Source organism: Puma concolor, chromosome B1, assembly GCF_028749965.1.
Source record: "Puma concolor isolate L17-30 chromosome B1, mPumCon1.1.hap2, whole genome shotgun sequence".
NCBI classification, from domain to species: Eukaryota; Metazoa; Chordata; class Mammalia; order Carnivora; family Felidae; genus Puma; species Puma concolor.
In genome coordinates, this window is record NC_141670.1 from 167,340,730 (window position 1) to 167,363,956 (window position 23,227).

The 23,227-nt window shown below is 40.3% G+C and overlaps 1 protein-coding gene across 5 annotated transcripts in view; it reads left to right on the forward strand.

Moving 5' to 3' along the window:
* CORIN (corin, serine peptidase) overlaps positions 1 to 22,586 on the forward strand; it is a 256,107-nt gene extending 233,521 nt beyond the window's left edge. For all 5 annotated transcript variants that reach the window (XM_086705122.1, XM_086705120.1, XM_086705119.1 and 2 more), the window contains 3 exons: positions 9,795 to 10,066; positions 12,193 to 12,326; positions 20,828 to 22,586. In XM_086705122.1, the coding sequence (XP_086561248.1) occupies positions 9,795 to 10,066; positions 12,193 to 12,326; positions 20,828 to 21,010 (589 nt within the window). In that variant the 3' untranslated portion in view covers positions 21,011 to 22,586. The remainder of the gene's footprint in view (positions 1 to 9,794; positions 10,067 to 12,192; positions 12,327 to 20,827) is intronic.
* Positions 22,587 to 23,227: the final 641 nt, after the last annotated feature.

The window sequence follows — 23,227 nt, forward strand, 5'->3', positions numbered from 1 at the left end:
TCTGCATCTGCACCTGAACAGCTAACCACATTGCTGAAGAATATCACATGCCCAACTGCTGAGTTCACATAAGATGTGTGATCATGAGTCTCAAATGAGCATCTAACAATGTGGGACACTTCTAATCTACTTCCATAGTAAGATCACTTTTCTACCCTCAGAGACAACTATCTGACATGTTCTCCTCTCTCCCCAAATCCTCTTCACCCTCCATTGGTCTCACCTCATGCTTCATGGAGAGAACAGACACTGCCATAGATTCCACCTTGCCTCATCCTTAATCCCAACAAATTGCCTGTAAATATGGCCATATCCTCTACTCTCCCCTGAGTTATGGTGGAAGATGTGTCTATTTCTGTTTAAGACGATCATGTCCTCCTTCATCTTTTTCAAGACTTTATTTTTAAAATCACCATTTCTATTTTGTATCATCAGTTTCTCCCTTTTTTGCTGGGTCATTCTCTTCGACAAACATGCCTTGATATCACTAACTTGAGCCCCTTTCTCTTGACTTTCCATCTCTCTTCAACAACTGACCATTTTGGCTACTATTCACAGTAAAACTCCTAAAAGACTTCGGCACAGTCACTGTCTCCCCCTTTCCACTTTTCATTTTCTCCTCAACCCACACTGGTCAAGCTCTCATCAGGGTCACCACAACAATGGCACTTATCAAAGTCTTTGATGACTTCCATCTTGCCATATTCAATGGTGACTTTTCAGTTTCCAACTTATTGGAACCCTCCCTAGTATTTCATCACCACATCTTTCTTGAAATACTTTCTTCACTTTTATTTTAGAATAACAAAAATGTTCTTGTTTTCCTCTTATTTCACTGACCTACCTATTTCTCTTTTTCCATCTCTTCCTTTTTTAGGCCACTGAGTGCTTTAGTGCTCCTGAGCTATTATGGACCTCAGGCTTTGTTTCCCCTCCAAATTCATATGTTGAAACTAATTAGATGAAGTTAGGAGGTAGGGCTGTTGGGAGATAATTAAATCATGAAAGTAGAAGCCCCATAATGGGAATAATGTCCTTACAGGAAAAGAAAGTGAGCTTGCCACCTTTTTCTGCCATATGAGGTTACAACAAGAAGACTGCTGTCTATAAAGTAGGAAGAGGGTCTTCACCAGGAGCTAACCATGCTATCCCCTTGATCTCAGACTTCTGGCCTTTAGAATTATGAGAAGTAAATGTGTATTATTTAAGTCAGTCAGTCTACGGTAATTTATTATACCATCCCAAGCTAAGACAAGGGCCCAATTTTTGGCTTTCTTATCCATCTACGCTCATCTAATAATATGGTTTAAATATGTGTTCATATGTGAGCAAATATGAAGATCAAGTATTGACATGAATATCATTTTGAATATCACATTTTAATATAAAATATGAATATCACATATTTGTTCATGACTTCCAAACATATATCTCCATCCCAGCACAGATTCTTCCCACCCCTCACTACTACCCATTGACTTTAAACATGTATAACTAACTGCTTAGATGAGATGTCCATTTGAATATGTAATAAACATCCTGCTTTACGAGGCCAAAACAAAACTTGATTTCTTGCCTCTCCCACTGATCAAATAATTGTGTGCTTCACAAACTTTCCCCATCTCAGTAAAAATCATCATGATCATTGGTTCACCAAACCTAGGAATTATCCTTAATTCCTCTCACATTTACTCTAATAATAATTTCTGTAGGATCTTCTTCCAAAATATCTCTAACCCAACCATTTCTCACCATCTTCACCCTATATTCCTAGTCCAAGTCATTATCATAGCAGGTCTTCACTATTGTATTAGTTCTCTAGGGCTGCCATAACCAAATACTATAAACTGGGTGGCTTGAGCAACAGATGTTTATTGTCTTACAGTGCTGAAGGCTAGAAGTCCAAGATCAAGATATGAGAAGGGTTGGTCCTTTCTGAAGGCTGGGAGAGAATGCCTCTCACCTAGATTCTGGTGGTTGCGGTCAATCTCTGGTATCCCTTGGTTTGTGGAAGCATCACACAAATCTCTGCCTTTGTCTTCACATAGTGTTCCCTTGGTGTGCATCCCTATCTACAGTTTCCCCTTTTTATAAGGGCAGCAGTCATTGGATTAGGGCCCATCCTAATGACCTCATTTTAACTTGATTATCTCTGTAAAGACCTTATCTCCAAAAAGGTCCTATTCTGATGTACCCATGGTTAGGACTTCAACATATGGATTTGAGAGAGAAACACAATCAATCCATAACAACAATTAAAACAGTTTCCTGTCTGGTCTTTTGGACTGCTCTCTCGTTCCCTTATTGTCTATTATCCACACGGTGAGATAGTGATCTTTCTAAAATGTGAATCAGACCATGTCGCTCCCCCTACTTAAAATTTCACAATGGCTTCCCATTGTAGCAAGAATAAAATCTTCTCATCATAGCCTTTCAAGATCTAGTCCTACTTCTTGGACTACATCTTCCCCTATACTCCCATGGTTCACTGGGCTGCAGACATCTAGCCTTCTTCGTGTCCCTGAAATCCTCCAAGCTCATATCCACCTTAGGACACTTGAACTTGCTGTTTTCACAGTTAGAGCCACAAAGCTACCTCCTTCTGGTTATTAAAGTCTCTATTTAAGTATGGCTTTGTCAAAGGCCTTCCCTAACCATCTTGGATACAGTGAACCCCCACCCCCTTCAGTCATCTATCAAGTTCTCCTATTTTGTCACTTTTAAGTGCCTGAGATAATCTTACTTCTTTATATATTCTTTAAGTAGAATAAAAGCTCCATGAGGGCATGAACTGTCTTCCTCATCCTTGTGTTTTCATTTCTTTCAGCCACTCATCTTCTAGATGTTTCAAAGATGCAATTGTTTGAGTAGTTAGGACTATAACTTGTGTGGAACTAGAAATGTTAATATATCTCACAGAAGGTCAATGACGTCTCACTGAGTCCTCCCAAATCTTAGACCACACATCTGTTCAACATTGTAATGTATTAAGCCCCTGTATGTTTTATCAAATGGAAAGATGAATCTTCTGCATATTGTCTGAAGAACATTCTCTTTGAATGGAGAAACTGGAAGCAAAGGAAACTTCCAATAGTTTTGTTTTGTCTTAGTTCTTTAGTAATATTATTTGCCACAGACAGAAATTTTCCCCTTTCCTTGTTCTTGCACATTATTTTGCAGAGAAGCCATTTTTATTTTTCCTACTTTTTTCCTACTTAAACAAACCACTGCTCAGCCTATGACAAAGACTTTCCAATAGCTACTATGCTTTCATGCCAGTCTTTTGTGATAGTTTCCAGTTGCAAAGCTCTGGGATCCGTGTGCAGTCACATTTGCTTTTTAGATGACTCTTCATTTTCTTACTGCAGTCACTTGTGACAGTAGCATCAGAATTTGGCGCTTTAATTCTCTCATGTCTCCTGAGTTATACTTGCTTTAAGAGTCCCAGGGCACACTATCATGTCTGCCTTTTTTTTCCAAAACATTCTGAAATCTGATTCTTGAATGTCTATGATATGTATCTGACTGCCCCCTTCTCTTGCTTTTTCGGACCCTGGGATAACAGGATTTTTCACCTTCTCTAATTTTACCGCTGGTGGCTAGCTCCCCATCATGGCGGGATGATACATTCAGGAAAAAGAAGGTATCTTCCTGCTATCTCACCAGTGAGTCTCCACCATGTTACATGCTTTCCTGTGGCCAGTACCTGATTCCTATGTAGATGCCTGTAGATCTTTCTCTTTGTTTCAGAGAAGTTTGGTAGAAAGGGTGTGCTCTAGGAGTTTAAAGGACCAGCCTTCCGGTCTATCACCATCATTTACTATCTCTGTGACTTTAGATGAGTCACTCATCTGCTGTGAGTCACTGCTTTCTCTTCTCTAAAATGGAATTCGAATTCCTATTTACATCTCGCAGTTGGTAAGAAGATAGCTTGAAACATTGTGTATAGAAATACTTGGAAAGCTATAAAGTGGAACTCTTACACTAATAAAATCCAGGCTGTTGGGTTTTTTTTTTGCCTATTGTATTGCTGTTGTTTGGCCAGCATTTAAAACTGTGGATTCCATAAAAGGAATCCAGCACTCTGGCTTCCCTTGGACATTCAAAAAAATAAAAGGTCAGGTTACACCAAGCATTCCAACATGACAGCAATAAGCAGGAGCTGAGATGTGGACGGTAGACAGAGCCTATGACTGACACACTGTACTTATGACCTGTATCCAGTCCCTTCACACATTCACTCTGCGATCACCCTAGTCTAAAGTCTGTTTACCAGGAGTGTTGCAGAGAATTCTTTAGAAATACCAAGGACAGAGTACAATATTAAAAGAAGTTTGTAAGATATGTAGAACAACAATGATGCCATCGTGTGATATTTCTTTACTTAGTGCAAATTTGGTCCCCTTCAAACTACCTCCAAAATCACCACTTAGCTGTGCTATTTCTGTAGTAAGACTTGTAAAACTAGGGTGATTTCTATCACAGGTGTTAATTATAAATTAGTTTTCTTTTCTTAAAATGATAAATATTAAATGTAAGATATTAAAGCAAAATCAGAAAGGGTGAAAGAAAGGGAAATTTTGTGCTCTTAAGAGAAGAAGTTAGAAAATCTCTAAAGCTGGCTAGCTGAATTAAGTAAAAATGTGGCATTTTTGTGTCTAAACTAGAATTCAGGGTGGCAAATTATAAACCAAAGTGACCAGTTCTGACGACCAGAGACATTGTGCCTGCAATTTCGTGTAAATTTTCCTGAATGTCATCTGAGATGTGTACGAAGCTGGGCTTTCTCTCTAGAGCTGATGTTTGAAGAATTCTAGGTGAAAATCATATCATCTCAATGTTCTCTGTAGAGTGTATCCATTGTTAAAGCAGTCATATAGGCATGAAGCAAATTAGACCTTAAATATGAATTTCAGACAAGGAAATAACATCTGGGGCAAGAATGAAAGGAGAAAAGGGGTCTCTTAATGTCTTCCTCAGCCATTTTTTTAAGAGAAAGTGAGAGTGCACACATGCATGGTTTGGGGGAGGGGCAATGAGAGGGGGGAGAGAGAGAGAGAGAGAGACAGAGAGAGAGAGAGAGAGAGAGTCTTAAGCAGGCTCCATGCCCAGCACAGAGCCCAGTGTGGGGCTCATCATGGGGCTAGGTCTCAAGACCCTGAGATCCTGTCCTGAGCCTAAATCAAGAGTTGGAGCTTAACCAACTGAGCCACCCAGGTGCCCCATCTGCCATTTTCATTTGGTGGATTTTCACTGGGCTTCCTCTCTGCCTGCTTCATCCCTCCCAGAACATGACGGGTCTCTGCAGAAACTTCTTTAAGGATGCACCAGCTCTCTGTACTGATGCTTTGATGTCTGACAGCTCAGTTTGAAAAAAATCCTCCTTTTGCTGAAGATTTTCAGCTTCTATAATTGGCTTTTTTTCTTTTGTCATTCAAATGCTTCACTAAACCGCCCAAGTGAACCTCCTTGTTCTTATGTGTTTCTCCACAGGGTAATTTTGAACTGAAACTAGACTCCCGTGGCATTCATGAAACTCTAAATTTTCTTTCCTCTTTTTGCTTCCACCAACACGGGGTTGTCTCTGCTATTATTCCTGACTCATTCTTTCCAGCATGTGTTTAATATGCCCATTTACCATTTATACACAATTCCCTCACTTCACATGTCCATTTCAAACAACAGCTTGTGGTTTTCCTGGTTTTTGCCAGCCTTGGGAAAAAAAAAAACATTAAAAGAGACTTTATTTTTTTCCATCACACTCATAACAAAAAGTAAAAAGAACAATATCTCACAGATTACAAAAATTATGTGAATTTCCTGTGTTACTCTGTTTGTTTTTGGTGGATGTTAATGCCAAAAAGACCATAACTTATGTAGCAAGAAACTACTAGATACGGGTTAATAAAATTTAGCAGTTTTACTTTTCACTGTTAGAATTATATTAAGCACAATACAGTAATTAAGTCTGAAATTGATGCTACTTCATCTTGTTACAAATAATTTGCAGTGTTCAATTATTTGAAATACTGCTTATGATTTAAGCAAATGGATGAGTATTTGTTATAAACAAAATTTAGTAGCTCTGAATCAAGGGCAAGGAGCTATTAAATAAGCATAAATTTGAAATAAATTGTTGCTTGATTTCAGATGCCTTAAATGATAGAATCTCAAAGGAATATTGAATTTCTCAAATGGTCATGCACTTACTTCTGTAGGATGGAAAAATGGAAGGAACAAGGGAAGGAGGGAAGGAAGGGAGGAAGTGAAAGAGGGACAGAAGGGAGGAAAGGAAGGGGAGGGGGAAGGAGGAGAGAGAAAGAGAAAGAAGGAAAGGAGGGAGAGAGAAAAGTGGGGAGAGGGAAGGAAGGAAGGAAGGAAGGAAGGAAGGAAGGAAGGAAAGAAGGGAGGGAGAGGGGGAAAGGAAAGGAGAGAGGGAAGAAGAAAAGGAGGGAGGAAAGAAAGAAGAAAAGAAGGTAAGGAGGGAGGGAGAGGGAAGGGAGGAAAGGAGGGAGGGTGGAGAGGAGGAAGGAAGGGAGGGAGGGAGGAAGAGAAAGAAAGACATACTCTTTGAGTGATAGCCTTCTTTAATGAAAAATAATTCTTCTGTAATATCATCTTGAAATGCTCATGAGGTATCACTTCCTACATTTTACTATGATTGTTTCTTTAATTGTTCATCTTCACTCAATTCTGAAGTTTGTTGAGGAATCATATCTTGCTTATTGTAATCCCTAGCACCATGTTTGGCATGGAGGAGTGCTATATGTCTATAACTATCTATATATCTATACCTATCTACATGTTGATAGCTAATATCTATATCTATATCTGCATTCGAAGAATGACATCAATTCCTGTTCATATAGCCTAAAATTATTTTTCTTTACAATGGTAAAAGGATAGAACTCATGGACTACGTTTTTTAGAAGAGTCATTTAGTAGAGTGTACTCCAAGAATCCAGCAAAGCTGTAAATAGTTTGAATGCTGACCTTGGCCACTTCTTTCCTAACCCTCCTGAAATACCAACTCTTTGAATCTTTGCCATGCGTGAAAACACAGTAAAGAAAAGCATGCAAAGGAAAGAAGGAATGTGGGTGAGTTTTTGTCAGAGAGTCCATTGAGAGCTCTTAAAAATATTGATTCCTTGGGGCGCCTGGGTGGCGCAGTTGGTTAAGCGTCCGACTTCAGCCAGGTCACGATCTCGCGGTCCGGGAGTTCGAGCCCCGCGTCAGGCTCTGGGCTGATGGCCCGGAGCCTGGAGCCTGTTTCCGATTCTGTGTTTCCCTCTCTCTCTGCCCCTCCCCCGTTCATGCTCTGTCTCTCTCCCAAAAATAAATAAACGTTGAAAAAAATTTTTTTTGAAAAAAAGAAAAAAAAAATATTGATTCCCATGCCCCACCTAGCCTAAAGCTTTCAACTGATGTGGGGTGATGCCCAGAAAATCAGTATTTAAGAGTTCCCCACATGATTCAGCGTTCAGCCTGGATTGAAAAACAACTGTCTAGTGGGTCAAATCAACCTGCTTTAGTTGAGCAAGCTCCCAAGTGGGGACAGTTGACATGGCTCACTTATGCTAACACCATGTAAGGGGGTGTCCACTAGGAAAGCTCTGCTAGCACTGTGGTCCTCTCCACTCCTCTGCTCCTGGCCTATTCTGGAGGAGGAGGGACTGGGAAAGGTAGAGAGGGTGGGGAAGGGTTGACGAAGAATAGACTTTGCCTAGGTGGCCATTAGTAAATGTTTTTACTAGTGTTTATGTGCATTGAGCCACCATTAAGCAAATACTTGTTGAGAACCTGCTACATACTAGTTCATGGGGCCTGTGAATACAGCACTGAATAAGACCAACCTGGCCTCATGGAACTTCTATGCTGGGTGCAAGGCAGAGGATAGACAAACAGCTGTGTTGATGTCATTGATACCAATGAGATAAAAATTAAAGCAGGGTCAAGAGTAGAGAGTGATGGAGACAGAATGGAGCTTAGACTGGGTGGCCAAGGAGGACAGCTATGAGAAGGTGGTGTTTGAGCTGAGACCTCAAAGAAGAGGAGTTAAGGTGGGAACCATATGGGAGCTGAGAGAACAGAAAGGGAAGAGCCTCTGAGTTGAGGATATCCTCAGCATGTCTGAAACTAGAAAGTTCTTGGGGTTGGAATGGAGCAAGTCAGCTCAGGGGCCATGGGGAGAAGTCTACAATGTCTCCAGTGTGATTCAATTTCCCTGGAGAATTATGAGCATGAGATGGACTCAATATAATTTTTTAAAATATTTATTTATTTATTTTTAGAGAGAGAGAGTGAGAGAGAGCGGGGGAGGAGCAGATAAAGAGAACCCCAAGTGATTCCTGCACTGGCTTGAACTCATGAACTGTGAGATCATGACCAGAACCCCAATCAAGAGTGAGACACTTAACCGAGTAAGCCACCCAGGTGCCCCTTTAATGTTGTTTTTAAAAAGATCACTCTGCTGCCATGAGGAGAATGAGCTCAGGGGGCCAAGGGTAGAAGGGCCTTCTTTTGGGAGGCCATTGCAGTGGTCCAAGCACTTGGCAGTGGTTACATTAAGATAGATTGTGGAAGAGGGAGAAACATCAAGATTCAGGGTATATTTGAAAGTGAAATGGTGAAGATTTGCTGATGCAGAGGACGTTGAGATAAGAGAAAGACGTTTCAACTGTGTCACATGGTTATAAGTACTAAATACCTATAAAATGCATTCTGAATGCTTAGAACACTGTCAAAAATGTGGTAAGCACTAAAAAATCTTAGCTATTGTTGAATATACAAGCAAATGTGTTGAGATGATTCTCTATTCAAATTTGTAGCTCATGGGGAGGGGAGAGCTAGAGATACATGTTTGGGAGTTACCAGGATTTGGTGGCATTTAAAACCATTGGACTAGATGAAGTCTTCAAGGGGATGAGTATGCAATAAGAAGACTGACAGTAGAGCCCTGGGGCACTTTGACATAGACTTGAGTGAGAGCAGAGAAGAAGAGGAGACAAGCGGAAAGATGAAAAGGGAGGAGAATAAAAAGCCAAGACTAAGAAATTCCTCCAAGAAGCAGCAAGTGCCTCCAAGAAATGGCAAGTTTTTGGAAGAACCTTTTGAAAATTTCAAGCCAAAGGCTTAAAAAGGTTACCATAACTTCTGGTGGTCAGGCTCACAAGACTGCATTGTTTTTGAGCACTTGCTGGGATTATTCTAGTCAACTCCCACCTTAAAACACTTTACTCACTTACCTTTCAGGACTCTCCATGCCCCAGAATTTCCTCTTTCTTCTTCATGTCTTTTTATTATTTCTCCCACTCATTGAAGCAAGAAACCACCCTGGCTGCCTTCCAAACCGAACAAATTTTGCTTTCCAAAATAGCCCCATTCTAGAAACACGAGCTTTTCTTTCTACAAGAATACCTATTTACAAATTAACTCAGGCCATTATAGAGGTGCAGGGAAAGAGCCATTATTTACATAAACAAAATATTTTGAAAAATCACATGTACATTTTAGGGGTATCTGGGTGGCTCAGTCCGTTAAGCGTCCGGCTCTTGGTTTCGGCTCAGGTCATGATCTCAAGGTTCATGAGTTCGAGCCCCATGTCGGGCTCTGTGCTGACAGCACGGAGCCTGCTTGGGATTCTATCTTTCTCCTTCTCTCCCTGCCCCTCCTCACTCTCTCTCTCTCTCTTTCTCTCTCAAAATAAATAAATAATTTTTTTAAAAAAATTTGCATGTACATTTTAAAATGTAAATTTAAGTTTAAGCCAATAGCTCTTGAATTCATCATTTTAGGAGAGAGAGCGCTGCCGTCTGGAAAGTGGTCTTTGGCATCAACAACCTAGACCACCCGTCGACGTTTATGCAGACGCGCCTGGTGAGGACCATCATCCTCCACCCTCGCTACAGTCGAGCTGTGGTCGACTACGACATCAGCATAGTGGAGCTAAGCGAAGACATCAATGAAACCATCTACGTGCGGCCGGTCTGCTTACCCGGCACAGAGCAGTTCTTGGAACCGGATACGTACTGCTACATCACAGGCTGGGGGCATATGGGCAACAAAAGTAAGCCACCGTCCTCAGGAGCACTTGCCTTTCAGTTTGTCCCTGGAAAACACTGTGTTACTGCCCAGCCGTTGGCGCCAGTTTCCCATTTTCACTTCTAAAAGTGTAGCCACAAATAGCAAAGACGAGGTGCACGTGTCACACCCACCTGCCACGCACATGGAGGTGTCAGCACCTCATGGTACTTGAACCTGCCAGACTCACATGCAGCCTCAAAAATCCTTCTCTGCACCCCAGATTCTTTCTCCAGGGAGCCGCTGCTGATGCCCTGGGGCTGCCCTGTGAGATGAGGCTTATCTTCCTGGCTTCAGACTGTCTCTACCGGTGATTTGCACTCTGCAGGCCAAGTCACTCTCACTGGGAGCCCCCTCTCTGGAGATCAGGCAGTTTCAGTCCTGCGGTCAGGCTGCATGGTCACGTTTCCAATTCTCTGTTATGATATGGTCTTGTCAACATCCATAACAAGCTGTAAGTCCTTCCAGAAGGAAACCTGATTTGCCATTTGCCTGTTTAAATTGATCAAAATAGTTGGGCTCTCTAGATGCTTGAAACCTACAAAACACAAAAATTAAGCAATTGGTACTGCCTACTCCCAGCCCCCATAACGGATTCTCTCATTTTGTTGGACCTGTTAAAAGTTTAGAGTAAGAATGTAATCAGTGAGGCATTTGCTTTACAGTAAGTGCTGGCCACCCCAACTGTATCAAGAACACCAGCACGGCTCTCGGGAATGCCGATGCATATTGATATCGTGTTATCTATGTTAGCAACTGCCGATTTGAATGACAGTTTTTTTCTTCTTCTCAAAATTTAGTCAGAAAAGTTATGGGCTAAGTTGAGTTTCTTTTCTATGTGATCACTTGGGACAGAAAGAAAAAGGCAAACGATAGAAATGAGTCAATGCCATCTGAAGAGCTCCCATGGAAGACCGTTGAAGGCGGTGTCGGACATATGATGTCACGATCCCTGTGGCTCTTGGTTTTTCAAAGCTATAATTAGTACCGTGATGTGATATAGCAGCAGAATATGCTTTATATTGTGTCTACTTGTGTTTCCACAATATCCACATCAAACTCACAGCAATCATGTAGCATCACACAGACCACATATATGGCATGGCATGAAGACCAGGGGTCCGAATTCAGTTAGAAAGGTTTGATTGACCCTGACTTTCTAGCTTATTCTAAAATGGAAAAAAATAATAGCAACTGTCTATTTCACAGGATTATTGCAAAGATTAAAGACAAGAGGCCCAGAAAATGCCGAGATCAGGTCCTGGCCTGTACCCAGTAAATGGTGATGGTTCTTATCACTATTCTTTGCACAATTCATTGAAACTGTTCCCGTCACACTGATTTTCCCATACATGACTCTTTCTTCCTATAAGCTGTCCTGTACATAGGCACTGCTTTACCATCACTATCTAAAAGGAGAACAATGTGTATAATTTGGTAGAAGGTCTAAACAACAAAAGATTATGCTCCAAGAAATCCGTTATTATTCTGTGACAATGTAGAAACAGGATGGAATTCACATGTTCCCTCTGCTGACAGTAGGGATGGCTTTGTCCCTTTCGACATCTCCCTGTCATCTCCTCTAGGGATTAAAGGTTCATACCTCCAGTAATGGCTATGGCAGTACATGATGAGACGTATTCTGTAAACCTAAGATAGAGCAATCATTCCCCTGTCAGACCAGATGGTGTTCTGTACCTTAGCAGAAGGGGGCTGGCATGCTCCGCTGACACTGATCCAGCAGCCTTGCATCTGGGGGCAGTGCTTTGGTTTGATTATTTCCCTTTTCATTTTAGTAGTTGTTGTTCTTGTTGCAGGATATATTAAGGGGGAGTGGGAAGCATGAGCCAAGTTACCTGAGCAAGTTACTTGACCAGTCTGTACCTCAGTTTTCCCATTGGTAAAATAAAGGGGTTTGATGAGATGATTGCTGTCAACACTTCTAATTGGAAGATTCTGATGCCAAACAAGACTTGTCTTTGAGACGACACTTTAAATAAAGATTATGGTTCTCTTGGTATACAGATGTAATCATTTCATATATAGCTAGCCTCATCTTTGAGTCATTTTACCCTCTTATATATTGTATTTCTTCTTTTTAAAAAAATCTAGTGCCTTTTAAGCTGCAAGAGGGAGAAGTCCGCATCATCTCTCTGGAGCAATGCCAGTCCTACTTTGACATGAAGACCATCACCACCCGGATGATATGTGCCGGCTATGAGTCCGGCACAGTCGACTCGTGCATGGTAAATTGCTTTCTGGTTACCGAGGAGATTCAGTTCAGCAGTAACGTCGATGGGTCCATATAAACTTGTTATGATTCATTTGTGGCCCTTTGGGAATGCTTTTTGAAGATTGCTTATTACCAAATGTTTAATTATTCACAGTATGTACTTTATCCAGTACCCGAGTGATCCCCCTAACTACCTCCATGCCCTTCACTCAGGTTGCCCTCAGCTTTCTCATCTACTGCATGGGGAACAGCACCCTGGGTCGGCAAAACAAAGAAAAGCAGTTGTCTGGCCCATCTTAGCAGCTAGCACAAACAAGGTTCTGTGAGGAGCTAGTGGTAATCATGGCTCCAACCAGGCTGCCCCTCCCCACCTCCCCTCCCTGCCCACAGCAGAGGAGCACCAAAGGATGTTTTCAGCCATCAGGGTGACGGCGTTAAAGCACACACCACATCCCACCTTCCAGGCTGTGTGAGAGAACTACCTTTGTCTCAAGAGTTGATTGCTCCTGAGTTTATTGCTTTCGACACCCAGGATTCCTGGTCGCAGTAGTTTCCTGAGCATGCTAACTTAGCAATACAGGGAGGCGTTTTTATTTCTATATAATAAACATTCATTGAATATTATGTTGAACTAGAAACCAGGGAAGGACAAAAGAGTTATTTTTTTCTTTCCATTTTAAAATTTTAATTCCAGCATAGTTAACATACAATGTTATACTGGTTTCAAGTGTACAAGTGATTCAACAATTCCATTCATCACCCGGGGCTCATCACATGTGCACTCCTTAATCTCCATCACTGATTTCACCCATCCCCCTCCCCACCTCCCCTCATCAGTTTATTCTTTATAATTAAGAGTCTCTTTCTTGACTTGTCTTTTTTTCCCCTTTGTGTTGTTTCTTATATTTCACATATGAGTGAACTCATGGTATCTGTCTTTCTCTGACTGAGTTACCTTGCTTAGCGTTATACTCTCTTGCTCCATCCGGGTCATTGCAAATGGCAAGATTTCATGCTTTTTATGGCTGAATAATATTCCATATTCCAAGATATCCATATTCCAAGATAAATACCATATCTTCTTTATCCATTCATCAATCAGTGAACACTTGGACTGCTTCCACAACTTGGCTATTGCAAATAATGCTGTTAGAAACATCAGGGTGAATGCATCCCTTTGAATTAGTGTTTTTGTATTCTTTGGATAAATACTCAGTAGTGCTATACTGGAACTTAGGATAGTTCTATTTTTACCATTTTGAGGAACCCCCATATTGCTTTCCACAATGGTTGCATCAGTTTGCATTCCCACCAACAGTGCAAGAGTGTCCCTTTTTCTCCATATCTTCACTAACTCTTGTTTCTTGTGTTTTTGATTTTAGTCATTCTGACAGGTATAAGGTGATACCTCATTGTAGTTTTTAAAAATTTTTTTTAATGTTTATTCATTTTTTGAGAGGCAGAGTGGGGGTGGGGGAGGGCCAGAGAGAGAGAGGGAGACACAGAATCCAAAGCAGGCTCCAGGCTCCGAACTGACAGCACAGAGCCCAACGCGGGGCTCAAACTCACAAACCGTGAGATCATGACCTGAGCCAAAGTCAGACGTTTAACCGACTGAGCCACACTGGCGCCCCTGTAGTTTTTAAAAAATTAATTAATTAATTAATTAATTTTTAAATTTACATCCAAGTTAGCATATAGTGCAACAGTGATTTCAAGAGTAGATTCCTTAATGCTTCTTACGCATTTAGCCCATCCCCCCCCACAACCCCTCCAGCCACCCTCTATTTGTTCTCCATATTTAATGTTTTGTCTTATGTTTTGTCCCTCTCCCTATTTTTATATTATTTTTGCTTCCCTTCCCTTATGTTCATCTGTTCTGTATCTTAAATTCCTCATATGATTGAAGTCATATGATATTTGTCTTTCTCTGACTAATTTCGCTCACATTGAAACCCTCTAGTTCCATCCACGTAGTTGCAAATGGCAAGATTTCATTCTTTTTTATTGCCGAGTAATACTCCATTGTGTGTGTGTGTGTGTGTGTGTGTGTGGTGTGTGTACTACATCTTCTTTATCCATTCATCTATCAATGGATATTTGGGCTCTTTCCATACTTTGGCTATGGTCGATAGTGCTGCTATAAACATGGGGGTGCATGTGCCTCTTCAAAACAGCACACCTGTATCCGTTGGATATGTATCTAGTAATGCAATTGCTGGGTCGTAGGGCAGTTCTGTTTTAAGTTTTTGAGGAACCACCATACTGTTTTCCAGAGTGGCTGCACCAGCTTGCATTCCCACCAACAATGCAAAAGAGATCCTCTTTCTCCACATCCTCGCCAACACCTGTTGTTGACTGAGTTGTTAATGTTTTCCATTCTGACTGGTGTGAGGTGGTACCACTTTGTGGTTTTGATTTGTATTCCCCTGATGATGAGTGATGTTGAGCATTTTTTTATGTGTCGGTTGGCCATCTGGATGTCTTTGGAGAAGTGTCTATTCATGTCTTTTACCCATTTCTTCACTGGATTATTTGTTTTTGGGGGGTTGAGTTTAATAAGTTCTTTATAGATTTTGGATACTAAGCCTTTATCTGATATGTCATCTCCCATTCCGTCAGTTGCCTTTTAGTTTTGCTGATTGTTTCCTTTGCTGTGCAGAAGCTTTTTATTTTGATGAGGTCCCAATAATTCATTTTTGCTTTTGTTTCCCTTGCCTCTGGAGACGTATTGAGTAAGAAGTCGCTGTGGGCGAGTCAAAGAAGTTTTTGCCTGCTTTCTTCTCTAGGATTTTGATGGCTTCCTGTCTTATGTTTAGGTCTTTTATCCATTTTGAGTTTATTTTTGTGTATGGTGTAAGAAAGTGGTTCAGGTTAATTTTTCTGCATGTCGCTGTCCAGTTTTCCCAGCACCACTTGCTGAAGAGACTGTCTTTATTCCATTGGATATTCGTCCCTGCTTTGTCAAAGATTAGTTGACTGTAGGTTTTTGGGTAAATTTCTGGGTTTTCTATTCTGTTCCATTGATCTGAGCGTCTGTTCTTGTGCCAGTATCATACTGTCTTGATGATTACAGCTTTCTAGTATAGCTTAAAGTCTGGGATTATGATGCCTCCTGCTTTGGTTTTCTTTTTCAAGATTGCTTTGGCTATTCAGGATCTTTTCTGAGTCCATACAAATTTTAGGATTGTTTGTTCTAGCTCTGTGCAGAATGCTGGTGTCATTTTGATAGGGATTGCGTTGAATATGTAGATTGCTTTGGGTAGTATCGACATTTTAACAATATTTGTTCTTCCAATCAGGAGCATGGAATCTTTTTCCATTTTTTTGTGTCTTCTTCAACTTCTTTCATAAGCTTTCTATAATTTTCAGTGTACAGGTTTTTCGCCTCTTTGCTTATGTTTATTCCTGGGTATTTTATGGTTTTTGGTGCAATTGTAAATGGAATCGATTCATTGATTTCTCTTTCTGTTGCTTCGTTATTGGTGTATAGGAATGGTACTGATTTCTGTGCACTGATTTCATATCCTGTGACTTTGCTGAACTCATGGATCAGTTCTAGCAGTTTTTGGTGGAATCTTTTGGGTTTTCTATATAGAGTATCATGTCATCTGCGAAGAGTGAAAGTTTGACTTCCTCCTGGCTGACTTGGATGCCTTTTATTCCTTTGTGTTGTCTTATTGCTGAGGCTAAGACTCCAATACTATGTTGAATAACAGTGGTGATAGTGGACATTCTTGTCGTATTCCTGACCATAAGGGGAAAGCTCTCAGTGTTTCCCCATTGATGATGATATTAGCAGTGGGTCTTTCATATGTGGCTTTTATGATCTTGAAGTTTGATCCTACCATCTCTACTTTCTTGAGGGTTTTTATCAAGAAAGGATGCTGTATTTTGTCAAATTCTTTCTCTGCATCTATTGAGAGGATCATGTGTTTCTTGTCCTTTCTTTTATTGACATAAGAAAAGTTAACACCTATTCTTTTGAGGCTATTCCAAAAAAATAGAAATGGAAGGAAAACTTCCAAACTATTCTGTGAAGCGAGCATTACCTTGATTCCAAAACCAGACAAAAACCCCACTAAAAAGGAAAACTACAGACCAATTTCCCTGGTGAACATGAATGCAAAAATCCTCAACAAGATACTAGCCAACCAGATCCAACAATACATTAAAAGAATTATTCACCACAACCAAGTGGGATTTATACCTGGGATGCAGGGCTGGTTCAATATCCTCACTGTAGTTTTGATTTGTGTTTTCCTGATGATGAGGGATGTTGAACATCTTTTCATGTGTCTGTTGGCCATCTGGATGTGTTCTTTGGAAAAATGTCTGTTCATGTCTTCTGCCTATTTTTTAATTGGGTTATTTGTGTTGTGGGTGTTGAGTTGTATCAGTTCTTTTTATATTTTGGATACTAACCCTTTATTGGATTTGTCGTTTGCAAATATCTTCTCCCATTCCATAGGCAGTTTTTTAGTTTTGTTGATTGTTTCCTTCGCTGTGCAGAAGCTTTTTATTTTGATGTGGCTCTAATAGTTCATTTTTATTTTTGCTTTTATTTCCTTTCCCTCAAGAGACATATCTAGAAAAATGTTGCTGTGGCCAATGTCAGAAACATTACTGCCTGGGCATGTACATGCTGACTAGTTTTCCCAGCACCATTTGTTGAAGAGACTTTTTCCCACTGGATATTCTTTCCTGTTTTGTTGAAGATTTATTGACCATATAATTGTGGGTTTATTTCTGGGTTTTCTATTCTGTTCTATTGATAAATGTGTCTGTTTTTGTGCCAGGACCATACTGTTTTGGTCACTACAGCTTTGAAATATAACTTGAAGTCTGAAACTGTGAAACTTTCAGGTTTTTTTTCTTTTTCAAAATTGCATTGGTTATTCAAGGTCTTTTGTGGTTCCATATAAATTTTAGGATTGTTTGTTCTGGTTTTGTGAAAAATGCTGTTGGTATTTTGATTGCATTAAATCTGTAGACTGCTGTAGGTGGTATGGACATTTTAATATTTGTTCTTTCAATCCAAGATCGTGGAACATCTTTCCATTTCTTTGTGTCATCTTCAATTTCTTTCATCAATGTTTTATAGTTTTCAGAGTATAGGTCTTTCACCTCTCTGGTTAAGTTTATTCCTGGTATCTTACAATTTTCGGTGCAGTTGTAAATTGGATTGTGAATTTCTCTTTCTGCTTCAAAGAAGTTTACAACAGAGTGCAACTGCTATGGAAGACCTTTGTTATTTCACTGCTGTTCAGTAAATCAGATTGCCCCTCACATTTTAGAATTGACAAGAGATCAACAATGTCATTACCACTCACACGACATAACAAAAGGACATTCTCAGTGGCCTATTTCAAAATGGGCAAATCAGGGGACTGGAAATGGCCCAGTGGTGATTCTTTAGTTGTCATGGGAAAGAGGGAGGCAGGCACCTCCTCTGGAGTTTCACCAAGGCCACAGTCTCTTCTGCTTCCTGACCACGAATTGTCCAAATGAGGTGGGCAGCAGTGGAAGAATTCCTACCTTCATATGAGAGGCCCAGGTTTGATTTCCCAAGCCAAAAAAAAAAAAGTGGGAAGGCAGCTTGGTGTGGGTCTTGGGACACAGAATGTGCAACCTGAAAGTTTTGTGTTGGGTCCTATCTCTGCCTGTAAGAACAAAGTGACCTGGAGAAGTTTCTCTAGAAAGTTTTCTCATAAGATGGGGCTGATTCTAATATTCAGGGTGTTTGATGATTACCCACGTCCATGTATGTGAAAGCCCTTTCACCTATCTGTGTGTGATGTCCGACTCACTCAATGAATTGTACCTTTAGCATCAGTATCTATTGGTTGGTGTTTGTTGTGTTCCAGTATCTCTTCCAAGTGCTTTTTAATAACTCATTTAATCCTCACAATCAACGTTTGTGGCAGTATCATTGTTTTTGCTATTTTACAAATCAAGACAACAAGGGAGCAGAGAAGTTAAGTAATTAACCCCGTATCACCCAGCATGAAGGTGGCAGAGTGAGGATATGAACTCAGGAAGTCCAGCTTCAGGGTCCAAGTGCTCAACCGCTACACTCTCCTGGTAACAGTGATGAGTGTGTATACATTTCTCCCTGTTCCCAACACCATTCGGAGACCCACCCCAAAATAGTGCCTCTTCATCCCTTGGTAATTGCTAAAGGAGAAGAAGGGAGGTGTTCTTTGAAAGAGAATTGAAGCCCAAGCACAGGCACAGGCATGTTCATATCATGTCGCCTGGTAGGAACTAGGTCCTAGGAGTTCAACACTGTGGGTGTCTTAAATGCATACCAGATACTCTATAATACATCCCCAGGGAGCATACAGAACAAAACAAATAATCAAAAGCTACTTTTCCCCCAGGTCTGGAGCAAGATTATTTACCAGAACCTCTCGTTATCTTCCTCAATTACATCCATAGCATACATTGGAAGCTGTTAGACCCTTCTGTTAAGGTCTAGAAATAAATCATGGGGATCAATACTGAAGCCAAACTTTGGCCTAACACCCAATATTATGAAAAGGAAGAGGACCAAAAAAGAGCAAATTATGCCTTTTTGCTGTATAATCCCTTGTATTTGAATTGCTTCTTTCTCCTCTCTTGCTTTCCCCCTGACACTTATTTGCCTCACGACGCTTAACTCAAAATCCACATCTTGGGAAGGCCCTTTTGTTCTTCTCCAGCTGGCAGTAATCGCTCACTCCTTTGAAGACTCCTTCGTCATGGTCCTTAGTCCTGGCTTTCAAGTAGAGTTATGCTTGGTACCCAAGCAGACTTGTGACCTCTCCGGGACAAAAAAAATCATGCCTTCTTTGTCTGCATATACCCTAGCACAGAATCTTGCAGAGTAGATGTTGAATAGTTGTTTGGCTAAATTCCTGATCTGAAAGTACAGAGATGCTGATCTGTACACGTCTCATTTTTTTTAGAAATGCTAGTTACATTTGATTTTATTGGCAGCATCTTTCAGTATACCGAATTCCCAAGTTACCGTGTACCCCTTTCCATTCTCTTCTCTGCAGAGGCTTCTTTTTTAGAGGCAACGTAGGCACGTCCAACTTTAATAACATTCTGGCATAATAAACAGCTTATCCTAAATAAGTCAGCATTTTACTCTTGCCTTTACCTAAGGGGAGATAAAACAATTGTGGAATTTGATAAAATTTTTCTAGTAAATTTTGCTTTAAAAAACTCCATGAGGCTTCCAGGCAGAACGGTTTATTCAGCCTCTTGCAAGGTCTATCCTTACTATTCAGGCTTACGGCATTGCTAAGTTAGGAACGTAAGGATCGCCATTGCCACAAAAGCCCACAGCACAGTCAAAACTATTTCTAATAGCAGTAGTAGTTGCTGACACTTCTGAGAAGTAGTTATAGAGCTGGAGTCATGGTGTCAGGATGCCTGCGTCTAACGCTAACTCTGCCAACGAACACGTTACACACCTGTGCTTCAGGCTCATTGCCTCCAACACGCATATTATAATTACTGTCAACTCATAGGGGTTTCATGAGGATTAAATGAGCTAATCCGAGGGCAAGGGTTTAGAGGAGGCATCAATAAACATAATTACTGTTTTTCTCCAACATGACCCGAGCGGGAAGACCATCTAGCTAATTCTAAGTCTGAAATTCTTACAGGGCAAGGATTATTGGTAAACTCCCACTATGAATTTCCACACTTACTTCCTTATTTTACAAGGTATCCATCCCTCTCTTTTGAGGCAGTGTGGAATGCACTTAATCTCTGATCTTTTCAGATGTAACAAATAGTAACATTTATAAAGTCATAGTGTCTTAATTACATGTGGGCAGAAGAACTGCAACACCTGAAGTTAGATGTCAAGAACGAAAATCCCCAGCATGTGAAAGAGAATACAAGCTATCCACAAAATACCTTGCCGGAAATAATTCTTATGTGGTGTTTTCCATTCAAGCATACTAATTGGAACGGTCCTAAAAAGTATTAAGAACTCAAGCAAGTTGTCAGTGTCTTTTACTGACTGCACATTAATGGAGCATGAATCTTGAAAATAGGGTTATTCTGGAGGATTTTTCTAGTAATGCTTTGTGGAGAAAATCAAATCTCTGAATGTCCCACTTGGGTACTTTCCACATTTATAAAATGACTCAAAGTTAAAGAACGAGATCAAACTAGCAGAGTATTAGTTCTGATACACCCATTTAAAAAGAAATTATGACCTATTTGAATTTAGCACAGGAAATGACTGAGAAATCTTCTGATTTCTTGGGGAAAAAAAAGAATGTAGTCCTTTCCCAAGGCACCTCCGTTTTTTTCAAGATCAGAGTGTAAGTGCAAGTTCCACTTGCGTAGGTCGAAAGCACGCTCCCTCCACCAGTTGGCAATGAAAGCTTTGTTAGAACTTTCCAAGAAGTTGGTTAAGCTGGGTTTGGCTTTACTGCACCCTCAGGATAACACAGACGCCATGAGGGTTCCGAAATACCAGTGACTAATGTGCACTGCTATTCATTACAGGGTGACAGCGGCGGGCCACTTGTTTGTGAGCGGCCTGGAGGACAGTGGACATTATTTGGTTTAACCTCATGGGGCTCCGTGTGCTTTTCCAAAGTCCTGGGGCCTGGGGTTTATAGCAACGTGTCCTACTTCGTCGAGTGGATTGAAAGACAAATATACATCCATACCTTCCTCCTAAACTAATCCCAAAGATGATCAGAGACTTTTGCCAGCTACATTCAAAGAAAATGGCCTTTTTGACTGTGGAGTGCTTCCCGCAGAGAGCTGAACAGAAGCACTTTCCGTGGACCGGGATGCTCGGCAGTGCACTGCAAATTTTCATGTTTGTTTTGGTCTAATTTTATTCAGTTTTTTTTCAACTTTAGTTTTCTCTTGTTTCAAGTTTAATGAAGTCTTTAAAAAAAAAAAACCCAAAAACAAAGAAAAGCAGATTTTGTTCTCTTGCCAGGCCTAACCTTGACCTTAGCACAAAATTTATCAGCCCTGGAATATGACAGGTGCTGGGGGAGCAGGTTATGGAAAATTCTCTTTCAGTCACAAAGAGGACCTTGAGATCCAGGATGACTAATCTTTGCCGGTTTTTGTTTCTTGAGCACAGTGGCAAATTGCAATATTAATGCTGGAGACTTGCTTTTGATTTATTAAAAAGCCAGGATAATTTACAAGCTTAAATGATTTACTGTTACTCTTCTCAAGTTTGCATAATTCTGAGAACCTATGACGGACAGATATAAAAGACAAGTAGCATCCACTGCGGTAGCTGAAATGGAAGGACATTTTGAACACAAAGTTCTTCAGACATCAACATTAGCACTCCCATAGAGGACTGCACGCTCTGAACTCAAATCAAGGATGTTGCTTTATAGAAAAGTCTCCACAAAAGCTTCCTCAGAGCTGGGGTTTGTTCATTGTGTATCGGCTGACTGAGATTTTAACAACTAGAAGCATATTCATGGAAAACATTTTGTTTTGCCTGTGTGACAATGAATGGAGATTAAAGCTTGCCAAAGGAGAACTCGCTTTAGACTGGAGAGATTCAATTTTGGAAGAGGAAAATTAAATTGCACCCGACCTCCAATTCCATATTTTCCAATTGTCCTGTGTTCACCCATAACAATAGAGTCGCAGAACCGCATCTCAAAGCACGGTGAAAGTTTGCCTGGAGTACCACATTTTGTCCTTGAAACATGTTTCCTATCTGGTGTTGTTGCCATTTCCTCCTGTTGATGATTAAAACAAAATTTTTTTTACTGCTTTTAAGCACTAGGCCACTTTATGCACATCAATCTCTCCCCACTAAAAAGCTCCAAAATATAGATTTTCACACGGAAGTAATTTAGTTAGGCGTTCATTTTGCAACATCCAAATGCCTTTTGAGCAAGTAGGGTTCCCTACTAACCTTCACCAGCAAGCAACCCGGACTGCCTCAGCAGACACTACCTGCTATTTTATACATGTATTTTTCTACTCTTTTCTATGTGCCCACATATTTCAGTTTCAAAAAGTTGTCTTGACACGTTCCATGTTATTCCTCTCCTATTCTCTAGTTTGTGTGAACCTACTCAGAATGTGAAATCCAGCAACGGAATTGCAGTCACAATTGTATGAAAGTTTAAGAACATTATGTCAGTTTTGTTATAGTTGTAGGTACATACTTAAATGTAATAACTTTTAGCCTTGCTCAACTTCTGTTCAGTCAAGTGTACCTGTTGTACTTATTTTAAATAACCTGCAATACAAATAAAGTGGTACAATCCTTTTTTTTTTTTTTTTTTTTTTAATGGACATGGAACATGGATGGAAAGTCCCAGGAAACTGTGTCTCCCACCATAATTGTTGGCCCCAGCCGCCTACCAACCCGAATTTACCTGTCTTGGACTCCCTCTCACAGAAACGTGCTCTTTTATTTTAGGTAACGGATGGCTTTTTGAAGTGAAAGGTTGCTAATAGTCTCAGGTTACTTAAGTGTCCAAAGAAAACTTTAATCCTGGAAGAGTGCAAGGATCTTTCATGTCTACAGAGTACATTTTGGGAGCCTGGAATAATTCTTTTATAAATCTTTTGGGATAAAATTATACCTCAAAATATACATTATTAACCATTTTTTTCTGGCTATAAAGAACAATGATCCCTCAAATTTGGGAAAATATATTGAACACCAAAATGCAATAACTTTGTGTAAAGGTTACTCACTTGTAAATGAGGCCTGTTAAGGGCTTGATATGGATCCCAAATCTTTTTCTGCCTGAGGGCTAGCTGTGTGACAGAATCCTGAATTTTTCAGAAACTAAAAGATACAATACAGTTTAGCACCCAGTAATACATTTTTATAGTAAAACATCTGAATAATTATATTACATAGTTTTACATATGTCTGGTACATTTAATTTGTGCCTAACT